At 52.7% G+C, this 18,191-nt stretch overlaps 4 protein-coding genes across 4 annotated transcripts; 2 read left to right on the top strand and 2 right to left on the bottom strand.

Annotated features, from left to right (window-relative positions):
• Nucleotides 1-775: 775 nt before the first annotated feature.
• KD926_006039 (HVA22/TB2/DP1 family protein) lies at nucleotides 776-1,921 on the top strand (the record flags this gene model as incomplete). The annotated part of the gene is made up of 3 exons (XM_053099009.1): nucleotides 776-804; nucleotides 890-1,039; nucleotides 1,111-1,921. The coding sequence occupies 3 exons, from the start codon at nucleotides 776-778 to the stop codon at nucleotides 1,919-1,921; spliced, it is 990 nt and encodes a 329-aa protein (XP_052957101.1).
• Nucleotides 1,922-4,302: 2,381 nt separating this feature from the next.
• Nucleotides 4,303-9,338, top strand: KD926_006038 (putative eukaryotic translation initiation factor subunit eIF-4F; the record flags this gene model as incomplete). Its single annotated transcript, XM_053099008.1, has 5 exons — nucleotides 4,303-4,938; nucleotides 5,226-8,549; nucleotides 8,626-8,709; nucleotides 8,767-9,146; nucleotides 9,209-9,338. The coding sequence occupies 5 exons, from the start codon at nucleotides 4,303-4,305 to the stop codon at nucleotides 9,336-9,338; spliced, it is 4,554 nt and encodes a 1,517-aa protein (XP_052957100.1).
• Nucleotides 9,339-11,531: 2,193 nt separating this feature from the next.
• On the bottom strand, nucleotides 11,532-12,970 carry KD926_006037 (universal stress protein; the record flags this gene model as incomplete). The annotated part of the gene is made up of 3 exons (XM_053099007.1): nucleotides 11,532-12,224; nucleotides 12,280-12,670; nucleotides 12,735-12,970. The coding sequence occupies 3 exons, from the start codon at nucleotides 12,968-12,970 to the stop codon at nucleotides 11,532-11,534; spliced, it is 1,320 nt and encodes a 439-aa protein (XP_052957099.1).
• Nucleotides 12,971-14,638: 1,668 nt separating this feature from the next.
• Nucleotides 14,639-15,484, bottom strand: KD926_006036 (uncharacterized protein; the record flags this gene model as incomplete). The annotated part of the gene is made up of 1 exon (XM_053099006.1): nucleotides 14,639-15,484. One exon carries the CDS (start codon nucleotides 15,482-15,484, stop codon nucleotides 14,639-14,641), a length of 846 nt encoding a protein of 281 aa, XP_052957098.1.
• Between the last annotated feature and the right edge of the window lie 2,707 nt (nucleotides 15,485-18,191).

The raw sequence follows: 18,191 nt of genomic DNA, 5'->3' as shown, positions 1-18,191 counted from the left end.
AATCTTATATTGAGTATGTATGTACTTAGCTTCAGTCTTTCCATTCAATTCAATCAGCTTCAATTCCCTGGAAAAGTGTAAACGGCCATCCTATATTCCCTCCGACCTTTCTCGTTGCATAGCTGCAAGGAATGGATGACATGTCCTCCGACTGCGTTGCATGTGGCCTTCCGCACCATTGCAATCTTTCATGGCAACTGTAAAGCGAACCCCATTTGGCACCCTGTAGTACTACGCCCCGGTTGCAATTCAATCCTCTAGTCAGGAAGTACAAAAGTGAAAGTTTTCAAGACGAGGTGAGAGAAAGAGCAGCATTATGTAAGAGCGTAGGGTTACGCCGGTAAAGCGGCCAGCGCCCCCTCAGGAACCGTCAATGCTCCGAGTAGGGCTCTCCCGAAAAGTGGTCCTCAAGGCAGCTACCGCTTTGTTCATCTTCGCGTTTTTCTCTTTGTTCTTCCCTCTCGCTTTTTTTTTTTTTTCTTCTTCTCTCCTATCCGCATTCCTCTTCAACAGTCCTGGCCCCCTTACCCGATCCCTTCCTTCTGCGGCTGGCCGCCTCTACCTGCTGACTCTACTCCGTTGGTCTCGTGAGGCTTTTTCGGCCCCGATTACTCCGTACTGTGCCCCGCATCCTGAAGCCATAAGACTTCAATTATTACTTTATCTTCGAGCACCCAAATCGGCCTGCATCTGAAGCCACTCCCGTCTCTGTACGCCTTGTTGAGAGTATTTTTATTTCACTTGCGATCAAGCGAAATTTCGCCGCTCATTCATCATGTTCGGGATCATTGCGGACCTCTTCTCGTAAGTGCGCTTTGCTACTCCGAGCTGGTTGCCGGTCCTCCCGGGAACCTACTGAATCTGCCTTCTAAATCGGCATGTGGGATAGTTCAATTGTCACGATCCTCTTTCCTATCTTCGCCTCTTTTAAAGCTCTGCGCTCGTCCGACCCCAACCAGCTAGCACCATGGTTGATGTACTGGGTGGTGCTCTCCGCCATCCTCATGGCAGAGTCCTGGACAGTGTTCATTCTGGGATGGTAGGTCCATACAGTTCCCTCGATCCATTTGATACCAAGGAATCTGGTCCCTAATGGCATCTACGTTCTAGGCTTCCCTTCTATAGCTGGTTCCGTCTGTTTTTCCTGACCTACCTCGTCCTCCCGCAGACACAAGGAGCCCGTCTGCTCTACCAGGACTACGTGGACCCTTTCCTATACCACCATGAACGGGAAATCGAAGATTTCATCGGCCGTACCCACGAGCAAGCCAAGGCCATGGGTCTCCAGTACTTTTACCAGGCCGTGGATCTTATCCGGGAGAAGGTCCTGGGCCTACCTCCTCAGCGGCCCGCGACCCCTCCCCCGCAGTCGGGCCCTTCATCTGTCGCTCAATCGCTTCTGTCCCGGTTCAACCTTCCCTCTGCCGGCGGAGTGACCGGGGCCCCTCCCGCAGCCCCCAACAACGACTGGTTTTCGGCCATCAGCTCCGCGGTGGGCTCGTTGACGTCCACGAGCCAAAGCCCCGAAAAGCGAGGCGAGGAGCTCTCCGCCAGCGGCTCCCTCTTGCCCCGCGAACTGTCCTCCATGTCCCGTGGCGAGAAGGCCAAGTTCCTCTCCAACCAGCGAGATATGCTGGATGTTTTGCGCAATGCCCTGGCCAAGGAGGAACAGAACTTGGGCCCTGAGGACGACGGTCTCGCGTACGGTTCCTCCTTGAAGAAGAACCGCAGCGACAACTCCTTCGACCACATCGAGCACGATGACATCCGCGACCGCTCTCCCGCACAGCCCGGGCGGACTCCCAGCGGCAATTGGTCGTCGGGTTGGTTCGGACAGGGAGAGCAGGGCGGTTCGTCCGGTGTGGACTTCGCGGCCAGAGCCGTTGACGAAATCGCGCGCTCCCGCGGCTCTCATAACTAGAACTAGTTCCAACTCTAAAATGTTTTTTCGTTTCGAATGTCAGCAATATGCGGGGTTTTCTCTCGTTCCACGTGCGCTAGTAGGATAATCGGCATGATTAGACTGGCTTGAATGTACTTTCTCTCGATGTCAATAGACGAGTGCCGCCGTCCAATGTACAAAACTTTTGTCCCTGCGCAGGGCTAGGCTTCCATCATCAGTCATCGCAGGAACTCCAGTCATACTCCGTAGAGTCATCGCCCGTAAGGCCCCAATCCAGGGCATGTGATTAATCCGTTCACCGAGATGCTGACAGATTTAAAAATAGACGCGATCTGGCATGAGACTAAGGGCTTAAACCTATCCGGTGTAATGCATCAACAATTCACGAGTCGGTGTGGTTGTACGACCACCAGCACTTGATAACGGCCAGGCTGTTACTGCAGATCCAACGTTTGAATACCTAACTTAATCAATAAATCATGGTGCCTTTAGTGAGCCCTAATTCAGGTGTGGGCCGTTCGCCGTTGATGCTCCGTAGCCGTAGACGCTATACCAGTATATACCTAGCCATAGCCATACCTACTCCGTCAACCTACCATAAGTCCCCTCGTTCTCCGATCGTTAGGTAGTTAATTAGCAGAAGAGGCACCGAAGCGAAATCATGCAGGAAGAAAAATGTCGGTTCCCGATCGACGATTTGAGTTCTGCACTCGCCATGTTTTCCGTGTCGGAAATCGACTAGACGCGAACAAATCAATATCCTGGTCGGTCTGCATTTGGCTCTTTCGGGCCACCTCACCCCATTTGACTAGTCGGATTGGGCAGGGGATTTGTTCCGTGGGTGGTGGACTTGGTGGGAGGTAGGGCAGGATGATCAGAGGAATGCCCAGCGTAGGGACTAGCAGTTAGTACCTAGCGGAGTATGTACCAGGTAGAGGATCAATTGGAAACGTGAACCGGGTGCTGGTTGTACTGTAGTTGATTGGGAGGGGCTTATTATGGCTGGATATTATCGTCTCCCGTCGCCTATGTTCTGTACTTGCTGCATGCACCATCCATTAGATCTGAACCTTCCGTTGGGTTGACTTGGGTTGGCTTGGGTTGGACCGCGGTAAGGATATATCCGTGCGCCTGGTAGTGGATGTGCATGCTGGAGTATATATCACCGATATTGCAATCCCGACCATATTTTACAGTGTACCTCTTTGTTTTTGTTTTGGTTGTTCTTTATTCCATTTAGGTTTTCGTCAATACTGTAATCCATCCTCCCAGACAGTCTTACTCCCACTTCGTAATGAAAGAGCGACGGAAAGTTGGTTGCATTTGAAGGAGTCGGGGGTGTGTGGCCTGGACCTTCCGTCATGAGATCATGGCGACACCTGAGGCATCTTTGCCACCGCAGACCGGGGGAAATGACGAGGCTTGTTGACGGGACTCTGTGAGTCAGCGCCTGAATGACTGTCGTTCAGCAACATCCGACTTTACACTTTCCAGCAGGCAGTCACTCGTCAAGAAGGCGAACAATCCGAGGGAGTTGGTCGCCGTGGTAGGTCCGCCTCCTCCCGAGCCTGTTCCCGATCGGGCAACCAGCCTGTTTTGGTTGTTTGCTTGGTGTATTTGGGTGTATGGTATTGTCACCGGTCGCCCGTCTGCCTGCGAAGATTCTGCAGTCTTGGGTCTGGTCGGGAAAGGGCCGGGGGTGATTCCGCCGCGACTGAGGAGATCTTGAGAGAGAAAGACATATGAGCGATATTTAAGAAGATTCTAAATGACAAAAGAACATTATCGAATAATATTTCTCTGTTGCACCTTTGGTTGAGACTACTGGTGGTGGCCTTCATAGTTACTTATCCTCCGTACCGGTCAGGTATCACCATACCTCCGCCACACAGCTTCTCGTTAAGAGCGTAACTCCGAAAAAAACACCACACCCGAACGAGGAACCAAAAAGGATTAAGGAAAAAATAAAATCGGGAAAACCAAAAATTGACGGTCGTTTTTTTTTTTCGTCCCCTCTTTTTTTTTTTTTTTTACCCTTTTCCCTTCCTCTCCTCTCCTTTTCCTTCTCTTACCCCAGACCCATCGTCGTTGACCACGACGTGAATCTTTTTTTTGTCTGAGATCAAGTCCCCCCTTGTTGGCGGTCTTTTTCTTTGCCCTTTTAGTCAGGTTTCTCTGATTATCCTGTGGGATCAGTCGAATCCTTTGGATGTGGGATCTAGAGCGTGTTCGTTTATTGTAACACGCCTTTGACATCACACTTTCCTATCCGTCGTCAACTTTTTTGTTTGACTTCGTTCTTTCTCACCCTCTTACCTTCCTCTTTCATCCGATTTTCCATCCTCATTCGACTAGCGACTCTATTTATTTCCCTCTTGTGATATAAACCGACCTGTCTAATGAGCTCGATCCCTCCCAAGTCAGGCCTTCAACCTCAAGGACAGAGCACCTCGAACCAGGCCGCTTCGCACGCTTCCTCCCCATCGCTCAGTGGGAAATCCTCCCCCCTGCCTGCCTCGACCAGGTCCTACGCAAACGCGACCAAAAAGTCCGCGACGGACTCGACCGCCGCTCCCGTCACCGTGGGCGGTTCACCACACCATGGGAAGTCGACCTCAGAATCTCCTGTGAGCGGCAAACCCATGCAGCAATCTCAGTCCCCCGGCGTCACTATTGTCAATGGCGCCCCGGCTCCGGCTCCCTCGCAAGGCGACCACTCTCGCAAGCCCTCCGTGACCATCACCTCCGCTGGAACCTCCGGTTATATTCCCAACAGTCGCCCCAATAGCTTGCAGTTTGGTTTCGCCGCCAACCAGCAGACCTCTCCCAATATGGGAAATCCTGCGGTTCTGGCGAACCAGCCTCAGCCCGGTTTGGCCGTCACCCCGACTATGAACCCTCGTGTCACCTCGCCCCAGACGTCGCCTTCGCCCATCCCCCAGCCCGCCTCGAGCGGTGGTCGGCCACCGCCGTCGTCTTACCAGTCTCAGGGTAATGTTCCGAACTTTGGTAGCTTCGGTGACTCAGGGGACAACGTAAGTCAACAACTTTTTCTTTCTGTCTTTCTCTTTCTTTCGATTTGTTTTGGTCACTGTCATTTTTTTTTTTTTTTTTTTTTCATATGCTACATTTCCCTTGATGATTGTTTGATTCTTTTTCTGCTTTTCTTTTTCTTTGGGAACAAGGGTAAAAAAATTACACGGGAGATCAAAATAAAAAAGGGAGGGCCCAGAGAAGAAAAACATTTCAAACGCGAAGATCGTGCCCTTTTCTTGGCATACCGTGAAAATTCCTGGGATTAATAATAATGTTCATCCACTAGCAGCAGATGCGCCCGAATGCTCAGGCCCCCCTTGGTCCCGGACCTCAGTCGACTCATCTGCGACGCGAATCGTCTCAGTCGACACACAGCGACATGAGTAACCACATGGGTAGCGGTCCTGGAGGACGCGGTGGCTATTCCCACCAGGGCGGTCGTGGCCGGGGGTACTCCCAGTCGGGAGGCTATCAAGGCAACATGCCTTACTCCCCCAATCCCAACTTCCGCACGCCTAACCAGCCTCGCGGTGGTCACCAGATGGGTCCGCAGTTCCACGGCCCTAACCAAGGTCGCCCGCTGGGCTCTTTCCCCCACTCGCCGCAGGCTAATCGCAGCCCTGCGTTAGCCACCGCTCATCCGGCGACGCCGCAGATGAACCAGGTCCCCATGGTGCCTCCGCAGATGCCTCCCCAGCCCTACAGCAACTACGGCCCCCATATGGGCCCGCAACCTGTGAGGACCCATCATTCCCAGAACCAGAAATCCTTTCGTCGTGGCCCGTTCCCCCCAAAGAAGAAGCAAGCACAGCGCGTTTTACAATCCCCCAATTTGCATTTGCCCCCCCCTGCTAGCATGCGTCTCCCTCCTCCAAATCTGGCGCCCGAGAGTGGTCAATTCGAGCAATATCTAACGCTGATGAAATCCAACCAGTATCCGTACGACGGGAACTATGCCTACTACAACCAGGGCTACCCTATGCAGCAGTACATGCCCCCCTCGTCGCCGCAGACACGCCCCGGTATCCCCTACAACCCCCAGCAGCCCGGCGGCTACATCCAGCCCCAGTTCCCCGTGCAGCCCCAGCCTCAGGCGACTGGTTTGTCCCGGAGCCCCTCGCAGGTGTCCAACGACCGACCCGGCTCCAGCCTCGGTCAGGGCCAGCCTCCCGCCGGCCCCCAAGCGCCGACCCACGCCCACACCGCCAGCCGTTCTTCGAATAGCCCGGCTCCCACTGGTAAGCCTAACTTCGTCATTCCCGCTAAGAAGAGTTCGATCGTCATCAAGGACCCAGGCAGCGGCGTGATCAAGCACTTCGAAAAGACGCCCGCTTCGCCTGCGCGCGCTACTCCTTCACCCGTCAAAATGGCCACGCCTACCGCGACTCCCCCTCCTCGCACTGGTAGCGGAACCGACCACACTCGATCCGACTCCAAGAGCGTCAAGACGGACGAGGAGAAGAAGCAGGAGCTGAAGGACGCCGTGCGCCAGAAGATCGAGCAGGACGAGGCCGACCAGCGTCGCAAGGCTGAAGAAGAGGAGCTCGCGGCCAAGCAGAAGAAGGAGGCGGAAGAGGCCGCCCGCAAGAAAGAAGAAGAGGAGGCCGCCCGCAAGCAGAAGGAGCAGGAAGAGGCCGCTCAGAAGAAGGCCGCCGAGGAGGAAGCCGCGCGCAAGGGTCTCGAGGATCTCAGTCTCAAGGACAAGAAGGAGGAGTCCAAGCCCGCCGCGGCCCCTGCCGACGACGAGGATGACATCGATTACGATGCCCTGGAGGCCGAGATGGCCGAACTCGAGGCTAAGGAGGCTGCCGCCGAGGCGGCTTACTACGCCAAGAAGAAGGCGGACAAGGAGGAGAAGGAGCGCAAGGAACGCGAAGAGGCCGAAGCCTACGAGGCGAACATGAAGAGTGCCGAGCGCGAAGCCGAGGCATTAGAAGAGGCCAAGCAGAAGAAGGCCCAGTCCGGTGAGCAGAAGGATGACAGCAACAAGGATCTGTTCTCTTCCTTGAAGAAGGGTGGATTCCCTGCCACGCAGAGCAGCACGCCCGCCGAGAGCGGCACTGCTACTCCTGCCTCGGATGCTTCCATGGGCCCTCCCGCGAAGCCCGCCAGTCTCGCCAAGCAGAAGCCGGCTGCGCTGAAGCTGGAAACCAACAAGGCCGTCGAGCCGCCCCAGCCCAGCGCTGCGATGAAGGCTCTGCACTCCGCTCGTCTGATCGAGGACCTGAGCCAGATCACCTACCCCGCCTCCATCGTGTCCCCCAACCCGGCCTTGAATGCCAGCGCTCCTGCCGACCGCAAGTTCCACTACAACAAGGAGTTCTTGCTGCAATTCCAGAGTGTATTTAAGGAGAAGCCTTCCATCGACTGGGACTCGCGGGTCCGTGAGACGGTGGGAGATAGCGACTCGTCGCGTCCCCAGTCCGCTCGCACCCCCATGATGGGTGGCCGCAACAGCTCACGTGGCGGCGTCTCTCAGGGATTCCAGATGGGCAACTTCAATCAGCCTGCCTCGCGCCAGAGTCTGCCTCCCAACTCGACCTCTGAGCAACGGTTTGCTCTGGCAAACGCTGCCCGCACCGCCTCCGTGGGTAACCCCTTCGGTCAATTTGGCCGTCCCGGTCTGGGCATGTCTCCTTCTCTCAGCCGAACCAACTCCGCCAACGCCATGGGTCCCGGCATGCCCTCTTCGCCGCGCATGTCGAGCAACCGATCGAACACCCGAACCGGCAGCAAGCGTGACAAGCACCAGACCAAGAAGGAAGAAGAAATGCTCAAGACGATGCCGCTCACGGCTGGAAAGGAAGTTGAAGCTCTTCAAGTCTCAACCACCGGCTGGAAGCCTCGCAGCATCGGACAAACTGGCACCGCCGGTCCTACTCCTGCTGGCTCTGCTCACATGCCTCCCGATATGGTGCAGCGTAAGGTCAAGGCTGCTCTGAACAAGATGACCCCTGAAAACTTCGAAAAGATTGCCGGCCAGATTCTTGAAATCGTGTCCCAGTCTAAGGACGAGTCCGACGGACGGACGCTGCGGCAGGTCATCCAGCTCACCTTCGAGAAGGCCACCGATGAGGCTCACTGGGCCTCGATCTATGCCAAGTTCTGCAAGCGTATGCTTGAGAGCATGAGCATGGACATCAAGGACGAGAACATCCGTGACAAGAACGGCAACGTCGTCGCCGGCGGTAGCTTGTTCCGTAAGTATCTCCTCAACCGCTGTCAAGAAGAGTTCGAGCGTGGCTGGAAGGTCAACCTGCCTGAGAAGCCCGAGGGTCAGACGGAAGAGATTGCTATGCTATCGGACGAGTACTACAAGGCGGCTGCCGCCAAGCGTCGTGGATTGGGTCTTGTTAAGTTCATCGGTGAACTGTACAAGCTGGGCATGCTTACGGAGCGTATCATGCACGAGTGTGTCAAGAAACTGGTGGACTACGAGGGTGTGCCTGATGAGGCCGAGGTCGAGAGTTTGACCAGTCTCCTGCGCACCATCGGTGCCAGTCTTGATGTTTCTGAGAAGGGTCACGCTATGATGGATGCCTACTTCCATCGCATCAACCTAATGGTCCAGACTCCTAACCTGCCCAGCCGAATCCGGTTCATGCTCATGGTGAGTTCCCTCCCAAAACCAATATTCGTCTGCCTTTCCCCCTTTCAGTGTCTAACCCAATGGCTTTTTTTTTTAGGATATCATTGATTTGCGTAGCGGCCGCTGGCAGTCTAAGGATGCCGACAAGGGCCCCAAGACCATTCAACAGATTCGTGAAGAGGTATGTCTATAATGTTGTCCAATATCGATAAACGATTCGCCTAACCTTGTATCTCAGGCTGCTCGCGCCCAGCAAGAGGCCGAAATGGAGCGTCTTCGCCAGCAAGCTTCTCGCGGTGGTCGTCCCAACATGGGCCGTGGCGACTCTCGCAACTTCTCGGGCGGTTACGGTAACCAGGCCCCTCCTCCGGACTACGCGTCCAGCAAGGTCGGCAGTGACGATCTCCGTCGTCTGCGGACCACCCGCAACACCAACCAGCCCATGTCTTTTGGCCCCTCGAGCATGCTCGGCTCTCGAAGCAACAGTGGCCGAAAGAACCTTGGCCCCGGAGGCAACCTGGTCCGTGGCAGTGACGACAGCGCTGCTAGCAGCCGAAACGGAACGCCCTCTGGCAAGAAGGAGGACAAGGAGGCCGCTTCGTCGATGAACGCGTTCAGGTAGGTTCATCTTGCTGTCCTTGGGTCATCGTTCTGATACTAACCACTTTTCTTACTCTTAGCGCCCTGGCCGCTCTTGAAGACCGCGACAACATGGCCACCTCTCCTCCCTCCAACCCCACCTCTCCTCAATTGACCAAGTCGCAGCCGGCGACTGAACGTCGACCCTCCAAGGCCGAAGAGGCTTCATAGATATTTTCTCTTTTTCTTTTTTGGCAATGATAATGAAAAAATTATTTCGTTTCTTCTGGAAAGACTACTTCTTCTTTGCTTTGTTGACATGTTGATGTCCCGTCATGACATTCATGTCATCTGAACATTCCTCCCTTTCTCGTCCATGATTTCTTTCGACTCAAAAGAATCGGTTGCCCATCTCCTTTTCCTTTTCTTTATGATTTTGTCTTCTTCATGCTCTTTATCATTCCATTCCCCGGGAGAGTGAGAGGGTCATCCGATCTATAATGTACAATGAATGTGTGCTTGTCCAAAATGGAAAAGAAAAAATTTCAAAAATTGGTTGAAGGGAATCGATCAAGAGCTTGTAATGGGAGGTGAGGAGCGGTGAACAAGAAACAGAAACGTTTGGTGGTGAAGAATCTTAACGAGATAGGATGGTGTGCAGGGCTAGGAAGTGTTCTTGCCATTCTCCCTATTGTTGATGCCTCCCTTTTTATTTTCTCTTTTATATGATGCATTTCAATACCCGGAGAGCTTTACGTTGATGTTTCTTATCCTTCTTTTCTCTTCTGGTACTTGCAAGATAAGCCTGAATGGAGGGATTAGGAACAGAACGCTGAGGCTTATTCACGACTTTTTTTTGTTCTTGCAATTTGTCTTGTTTTTGTTTTGTTTTTTTTTTATTCTGCGAGAGATTTAGTCTGCCCTCTGCTTGCCTTCTTTATCTTTATTGCTATCTTCGTTTCGTTGTTCTTTGTGCTTCTCTTCTTTGTTTGTTTGACTGCATTACTGCATGCATCTACACTGACTTTGGTGTGTGCTGGCGATTCGAATACCTAGTTCCTCTTGTTTTGCAGTTCTGTTTTTCTGTTTTCTTTTTATTTCTTTTCTTTTCTTTTATGTTGTTTAGACAAAATTCGCTAGAAAAAGTTTTCTTTTTATTCATATGGGTTCTTTTGTATGGATTACTTTCTTTCCCAATCTCCGCCCTCCTGGTTCTTTTTTGAAGCTTTTTGGTTTTGGGAAAGGTGTAGAGTAGAATGTAGAGTGTAGAGTGTAGGATGTAATATTTACTCAGTAAGGAGGAAGGGCTTATGGTATGTACGTACATACTTTGTTGATATGAGTCTCTATGGTATTTCTCTATTTTGGGTTCTTATATGTACTTCTTATATGTACTGCGTAACGCGTATTATGTGTAGTCTGTACCTAGTTGTAGTGTATAGTGCATAGTAGTACTCCATAGACATGGGATTGAGCTACTCCGAAGATCGGCATGGATGGATTAGCTTAGCTGTCACTCATGTTATGTATGTTATGTTATGCACATAACTACGGACTATCTAACTCTAACTACTGTACGTATAGGTAGGAGTCGAGTTTATTCATTGGTTTAGAAGCTAGGACTTATTCTACTTCTCTACCTCGGACGATGGCAGTGATTTGTCTGGGGTTTGGAGTTGTCAAGTTCAAGGCCTGGTTTGGGGACGAACGGGGGGGAAAAAAAGAAGAGAGAAGTCCTGGTAGATATTTGACTACTTAGATAGATAGCCTTGTTTGGATTGACTAACTATAGCTATGTATTCTGTATTGTGTGATTATGATTGATAGACGTGGAAAAGAAAAGATATGCTAGCCTTTGTCCCTTGCTTGCTTGCTCGCTCACTCACTTCATGCGTTCAGCCTGTTCTGTTCTGGATGCTCTTGGGAGTGAGGGTCGGTTTGATACCGGATGCTGTCTATATCTATCTAACTATCTAGACTGTTTCTCCTCTTGAGATAGATAGATGTCTTGTCTTCTGGGTGCTGATGCTGATGCTGATGCTGATGCTTTGTATGGATGGATCGATGTATGGATGTGTTCCGTCAGGACGCTGTTCGGTGATGATGCTCGGCTCGTGTCTGTCACGAAATTTGTAAATGACGGGGTCTGCCTGTCTGTTTGTCTGTGGGCTTGCGCCTGTTCTCTTTCTGTCCATGTCTTGTATGCAAGATATATGCATAGAGTAAATGGAGTGGAGTTGGTCCTCGCTGGTGTAGGTACTCTGACACGGATGAGGTGAAAGAGTAGTTGGAGAGTTGGGTCATTGTTATTATGGAGGCTCTTTGGCTGATGCATGAACCGAGACTAGGGTGCCTGAGAAGAGATGCGTAATATACCGCTGAGAGGCGGGATAGCTCAATGAGTCCTCGAAGCTGATGCCGCGTTCAAGAGTTCTGGGTCTTCGAACTGGAGCTATCATCCGGGGTGACGATCGTCGGGATGTTATCTTTGGACCGACTCTGGTTTTCGCTGGAACCCGTGGAGTTCACCGCCTCATCCTCGGTGGTCGATACAATGGAAGCAATGCTTCCTTGCGTAGAGACGCTGCCGTTGCGATCGGATGGTAGATGCTGCGACGGCTCGTCATCGGTGCCCGTGTCACTCTCAGTGGTCTCAGGGCTCTGCGTCGCCGGACTTCTGGCAGCGTCGATGGAGTCCGCGTTTGGAGACGGTGAGTCCGCATCGTCGTGGCTACCACTGCTTCTCTCGGATGTGGAAAGAGAGCTGCGCGAGTTGGTGTAAGTCTTAGGCAGGCCCAGGGCCGCGGCCACCGCTGCCTCCTCACCCGGTAGCCGTGCGACAGTGCTTTCCGTGCTGGAACCGCCGTCAAAGATGTGACTCCCGCGTCGTTCGCTCATTTCCAGTATATTATTGTAGCTGCGCCGGGTCGGATCCGCAAGACGCTTCTTCTTCTTCTTTTCGCGCTTCGTAGACGGTCGGACCACAATGACGGGGATGGGCGATTGTTGTAAACAGTACTTGGAGACGGAGCCAGGGAGGAGTCCTTGCACGCCACCAAGACTGCGGCCACGCGTACCGACGACGAGGAGGGCAGGTTCGTAGATTCGGATCTTCTTCTGTCAGCTCAAGAATTCCACAGCCTCATGAGAATCGGGGGGAAACAAAGCATACCATGCGCTGGATGATTTCCTGAATCTTCCCGACAGCCAGTTCCAACACCAAGCTGATGGCCTTCTCATTCTGACTGTTTTTCTGGATCACCTGCTCGAACAGCTTCTCCGCCTCTTTGCGGTACTTGCCCGCTTCGATTCCCGCGTCGCTTGCAATCATAGAATCCTTCTCGACCGCGCGAAGACAGACAATCTCGTCACCATCGTCCACCAATTCGTCGATCAGCCATTCGAGCGCAAAGTCCGAGTAATCGTTCTGGTCGGTGCCGCAGAGAAAGGTTCGACTGCGCCGAGTCGACTGGTGGCCTTTATGTTTGTAATTCAAGGTGAGCGAAAAGTCCGGAGCGTCGGGATTATCGAACGTGTCGAAGGAAACACCTCGTTCGTAGGTTCTAGGAATCGCACCGGGAGTCAGCAAACCATGTTCGCGGGTCGGGAGGGGAGAGGAAAACTCACTGCGGCGGTGGAGGTGAATGTCCTCGAGCTTTGTCGTCGTTCTGCGAGCGCTTGCGCCCCGCGAGACTGGACGCCCGGGACGAAGCTGGTTGAGGTTCTGACCCGCCGATGTTGAACTGAATGGATTTTTGTCGAGGGTGGTGGGCAGCGTGGGAGATGCGCGAGGGTCGAGGATCGTTGGTTTCAAGCGAGTGCTCGTCGCTATCGAGCGAATTCTTGGGCGAGGTAGATGTCATGGTGTGGTGGGTCGGGATGATGCAAGAAGGAAGATCGGAAGAGGAAGAGAGGGGAGGAGAAAGAAAAGAAAGAGTGAGGAGGAGGAGGAGGAGTTAGTGTGTTTGTGCGCGTGCTATGAACAGAGCCGTCTCTTTGTTGACAGGTGATGGGATCAGAAGTGAATCAACCCCGCAGCTCAGCCACCGTGAAGCTCTTGAAGTTGTGCTAGTGGTATGATTCGGAGGTCGCAGATCATGGTTCGGAATAGGGGTCGGATGCACGCTTGGAGGAGGGACAAGGATGAGACAGGACTCTCCGAGGTTAGCAGGGGGTTAAGCTGGAGCTCGTGCCCTTCAGTCGAAGCTCGGCAGTGGGCAGGGGAGCAGAGGAATGGACGATGAATGGATGACGAAGGCAGGAGGGGTTGCTGCCTAAGGCGGTGACCTGCCTGTCTGGGCCAAGTCACGTTGGGCGGCCACATGACTTCGACTCTCCTCTACTTACGGAATACTAGTACGGAGTAGTCTATCTCGGTCCCATTTGACATTGACACTTGACATCTGATGTTTCAACTACTACCAGCCATCCCGGAATTCCCACCCTCCGAACACTCAATGCCTCGGCCAAACATTCCTCATGCCAAAACATGATCCAAGCCCAACGGCAACAACGGACTAACAAACAAGCCAACTAAGCCGCAACCCGCCTTCCTTAGTTCCTCCGTACTTCGGAACACACGGCATCCGAGGATCCGCTGAGGAAATCCTAGACGAGTGATCGTGATCGGTGATCACGGCTCAGACCCAGAGCCAGTCGCCCCGAGCACGACAAGTCAGACGCAGGCCAACACCTCGCCCGGAGGTTGCAGGCACCAAGTCACCGCTGCAGATCCAGACCGTCAGGATAGGTCGCCACTAGTTCCGGCGTCGAAACCAATAGTTGCGGTGCAGCAAATCATGGCCGCGGTTGATCGCCCATGGATGATGGATTCATCATGTCGACGGGGCGGTGTGCTCGGCTGGCGCTGAATGATCGGCGGTGTCGAGTCTAGACGCGATAGTCTGCCCAACGATCGGGCTGTCCAGTCTCAGGAAAGTGGGCCGCCGGGCAAGCACGCGAAATTTCCAGGGTCCGCCAGAAGGCCATGGAAGATTGGGTGAAGATTTCCCGAGTCCTGAGGATCCGGAGATAGGAATCGAGACTAGATAGATAAAAGATTATCAGAAGATTATCAGGAAGACAGATTGATATGATCAAAATTGTTGTTTGTGAAATTTCTGTCCTATGTATAAAGAATATTCTAGCTATGTATAATCATCATCGATCTTCATGCCATAGGTACTTGTTCCCGGGGCCAATGTACAACAAGGCCCAACAGTGGGGAATCCAATGCAATCCCAAATCCGTCAAGAGGAGAGTATTATCAAATCAAAAATATGCCCAAGTGCACTTAGGCACGCAATGGTGTGAACACCAGTAAATGCAGTTTCGCACCATGTAGAGTGCTAAATCCCCAGTAGCCAACCAAAATGCCCAAAAGATTTTTTGTATCCAAAAATGTTAAACGCCGGACCCGCTGGAAAATGCCAAAACACACGAGAAAATTCCCATGGAGGGAAACAAGATTAAGGGGTATTACATCGCAGTATGATACAACAACCAGGTCGTCGAAAGGAGTTGAGGCCCAATCAATAGGCCTCAATCAGTGGGTTCTGCGGTTGATTGGAGATGTAATACCCCCGGTCCAATTCGGCATCGGACAGCGGGATCTCGGTGCTTTGGGCCTCCTTCTCGTTGAAGGAGTCCAGGGTGGGTTGAGGCGGAGACGGCGGCATGGAGTCATCTTCCGACTCCTCGTCGGAGTCCAGGGCCAATTCAGGCGGCGACTGTCGGGAGGGCGAGCGAGTGAGAGTCAATTCCTCCAGATCCTCGGCGTCGTCATATTCAAATTCCGAGTCCGAGTCGGTCTCGTAGTCTTCCTCCACTTCTTTCTCGCGGATGACCGCGACAGGCGAGGGTGCTCGCCGGCGGACGACGGGAGCGTAGAGGGTGGGTTCGTATTCATCTTCGCTCAGGTCGGAGTCGTCGTCGCTGACGTCCGAGTCGACGTCCGAGAGGTCATCGCCGTCCCAGTCCTCTTCGGGCTCCTCGACGACGGTCTCGGCCCATTGAATGCGGCGAGGCTCGGCGTCGGGAGTGGTCTTGGTGGCACCGCTGACGGTCTGGTTGAACCAGCGTTCTTGTTCTTGTTCGGCGGCGGCGAGGTCGAGCATGAGAGAGTCCAGGAGGTTGGCGTGTCCGACGAGGAGACGCAGATCGTGGTCCGCCCGCGAAGCTTCCCGAGTGAGCTTCTTGCGGGCGGTGTGGGCGAGGTAGTATGTCTGAGTGATGCTCATTTTCTTTTGTTCACGGCGTCGAATGATAGAATTAAAGTAGGAGCTGGGAGAGGAGAAGGGTTGAGGGCGGGAGGAGGAGGTAGAAGTAGGGGAGGAAGAGGAAGGCGAAGAAGGTGTAGGGGAGGCAGAGACGGCCATGGCGCAAAGTCCGGCGTTGATGTGCTTATGAGCTCAACCCCAGAAATCGTGACTCAGGCAGAAGTCAGGCGTGGCTGTTTCCGGCGGTCGGGCGATCTTCCAATGAGAGCGGGGCGGTGAGTCAACGCTTATCGCCCGTACTTTTGTTTCTGTTGCAGCCTGAAGAATGCGGTCGCACTACTTCAATATTGCAATAATAATAATATTATAATAATAATATTGGACGCGTTGTCGTCGACTTGCAGGAATCCACCGGTTGTCCGTTCGACGAGGCTAGCTGGCAGATGGATGATTGTTGGCTGGGCAGACTGAAGGAGTCTGTAGTATCATGTATCCTGTACGGTGTAGGATTATGTGGATGGATGTATGTCGGTGGAATTATCGGTCTGGGTGTGGACGAGATTCGTAGAGAGTAAATATTGAAAAAAAAGTGACTGTATCGAGTGACGGGGCAAGCAAGAGTTGATATATCCACTTGGTGAGAAAAACCAGTAGGCTGAATCATTTCTTTTTTTTCCATATTCTTGATTTTTCATTTAACATTTATAATTTATTTCTTTTCTTTTCCATGTGCTAAGCAAATAGTAAGGAAAAAAAAATTAAATCCATGCCGCGAACCGTCTAAGTCCGACGCGCCGATCGGATCCCGGAGGCAGACCAGAAGAAAAAAACCCCAAGAGCGCCGCAACCACGGAAAGAAGAGTGGAGATGGGCAAAAGAAGATTGACCGCCTTCCCTCCGTGAGTCACGGATGACCAATCTTTCCGCGCCGTTACCTCCGGTTGGTTTCTTTCCGTGCATTATTCATCTCTGGATAAGATCCTCCCGTACGAGCGAGCTCGCATTTACGAGCATTTCCAATTTCCGATTAGTGAGCATGTCCTTTCAAAGTCCAGAGCGGTGCTTGGAAATCATCTACCATCTGTCATTCTGCCCATGAGCAATCATAACAGTAACCATAACCATAATCATAACCATCTGTATAGAAGAGGGAAGAGATAAATACGGAAGTACGAGCGCCAAGCCGTGCCGTGTGTCCCCCCAAAAACAAGGCGCGGCTCAGTCTGGCAAGTCATGATGATGACTCTTTCGCCCTTCGCCTGCTCATCTCCGAGGACCGTCCTCAGCACCTACCTTACCCAGCCAAACTATGCCCATAACCGTAATTTCGTATTACACATCTCTCTCGGTCCGGCCTCGTTTATCTCCATTCTTTCCCTACCTTATTCCCAGTCCGTGGTCCCCTGCACCCACGGTTGGTCGGTATTCGGTGCTCCACTCCTTCCCCCCGGAGTAGGTGGCAGTCATCGCTCATCATCCATCACTCATAAGGCTCGGTCTCGTAATCGCTTCTCGGATGACGGGCACCTGTCGCTCCGCATTGGTGCACGGAATTCCGACCATGTACATTATCGTCACCCATCACAACCTTTGATGCCTGCACAGATCACCACGTAATCCCACACGCAGGCACGGAGGCGTGACACAGGCGGCCACATTCCCCCTCCTTGAATGTGGCGTGCCAGAGGGGGACCCTGCGAGTTGTGCACGTATAGCTTTGCACCTTGCGGCTCTCCTGGTAGGTCGAGAGGTTGGGCTTATCCCCAGATAACCCCTTCCACGAATCCTTCTTGGCAGGAAGGCGGCCAAGGAGTCGATCCGCTGGGGCTGTGCCAGGCAGCAAGGTGCTGTAGACAGGCAGAGAGATACGGAGTACGGAGTACTTACGCAGCGCTGGAACTATAACAATCCATATACCCACACGGTACGAGGTCAGATCGTTCGAGATCAAATCAAATCTCCGACTGTTAGGCAGTTATCCCCAGACCCGACTTATCTCAGATGTTATCTACCCAGCTCGACTCAGATGAGACAGCCCCTGTGGATCTGAGCCACGACCCCGGAGGCTGTATCACTCTCAGTGTCTACTATCTCCGTATCTGGCAGCTACATTGCACAAGGGCTGGATAGTGGATGGTGGGTAACAGAGAACTAGTGGATACATACAATTTCCATGCATACGGGGGCGATTTACCAAGTATATCTGATTACGGTGTTCTCCTGTCCATCGTCACACCTTGCTCTGCATACCCAATGACCCCCAATCCCAATCCCCAATACTTGATAGCCACGTCTGCCACGAACCATCGCAGCATGTGCCTGCTGGCGAACCCAAACAATGGCATTCTTGATCATAGGCTGTCGCTGTCCCTGTCTGGTGAGGTCATGACGTCACGACACCGACAGATCCTTGAGACCGGCGCAAATGATCGTCCAGATCAAACGCCCATGATTTCATTCGGTCTGGGCGAATCTGGAGAATGACATGGACGTGATAAAAAACCTGTCAGGGGTAAAACTGGCAGCTGCACAACGGCAAAAGGAAGGATGTTGCTGGAGTTGGCATGAGGTCAGTCGATAGGGCTGGCAGTTCTTGAAAACAACCAGAGGCGTTCGTACGGATCAAGTTGTATGGTCTTGCATAATGTTGTCATCCGTGCATAACTCTCTCTCTCTCTTTTGCGCTGCGACAAACATCCGCTGACTCATCAGACCGGTCGGAGTCGGCGTTAATCTGGCCGGTGCTCCGACTGCCAAATCTGCCTTCATCCGTGGATCGGACTTCATCGAATTTTTTTTTTTTTTTTTTTCCCTCGGACCCTTGAGCGGATCCAGTTTAGGGCTGATGATTTTTTCTTCCTGCTCT

The sequence above is a fragment of the Aspergillus affinis genome (genome assembly GCF_023601865.1).
Source record: "Aspergillus affinis strain CMG 70 chromosome Unknown NODE_30_length_300691_cov_86_450199, whole genome shotgun sequence".
Lineage (NCBI taxonomy): Eukaryota > Fungi > Ascomycota > Eurotiomycetes > Eurotiales > Aspergillaceae > Aspergillus > Aspergillus affinis.
Note: the sequence above shows the minus strand (reverse complement) of the source record. Positions and strands in the feature narration are given on the sequence as shown.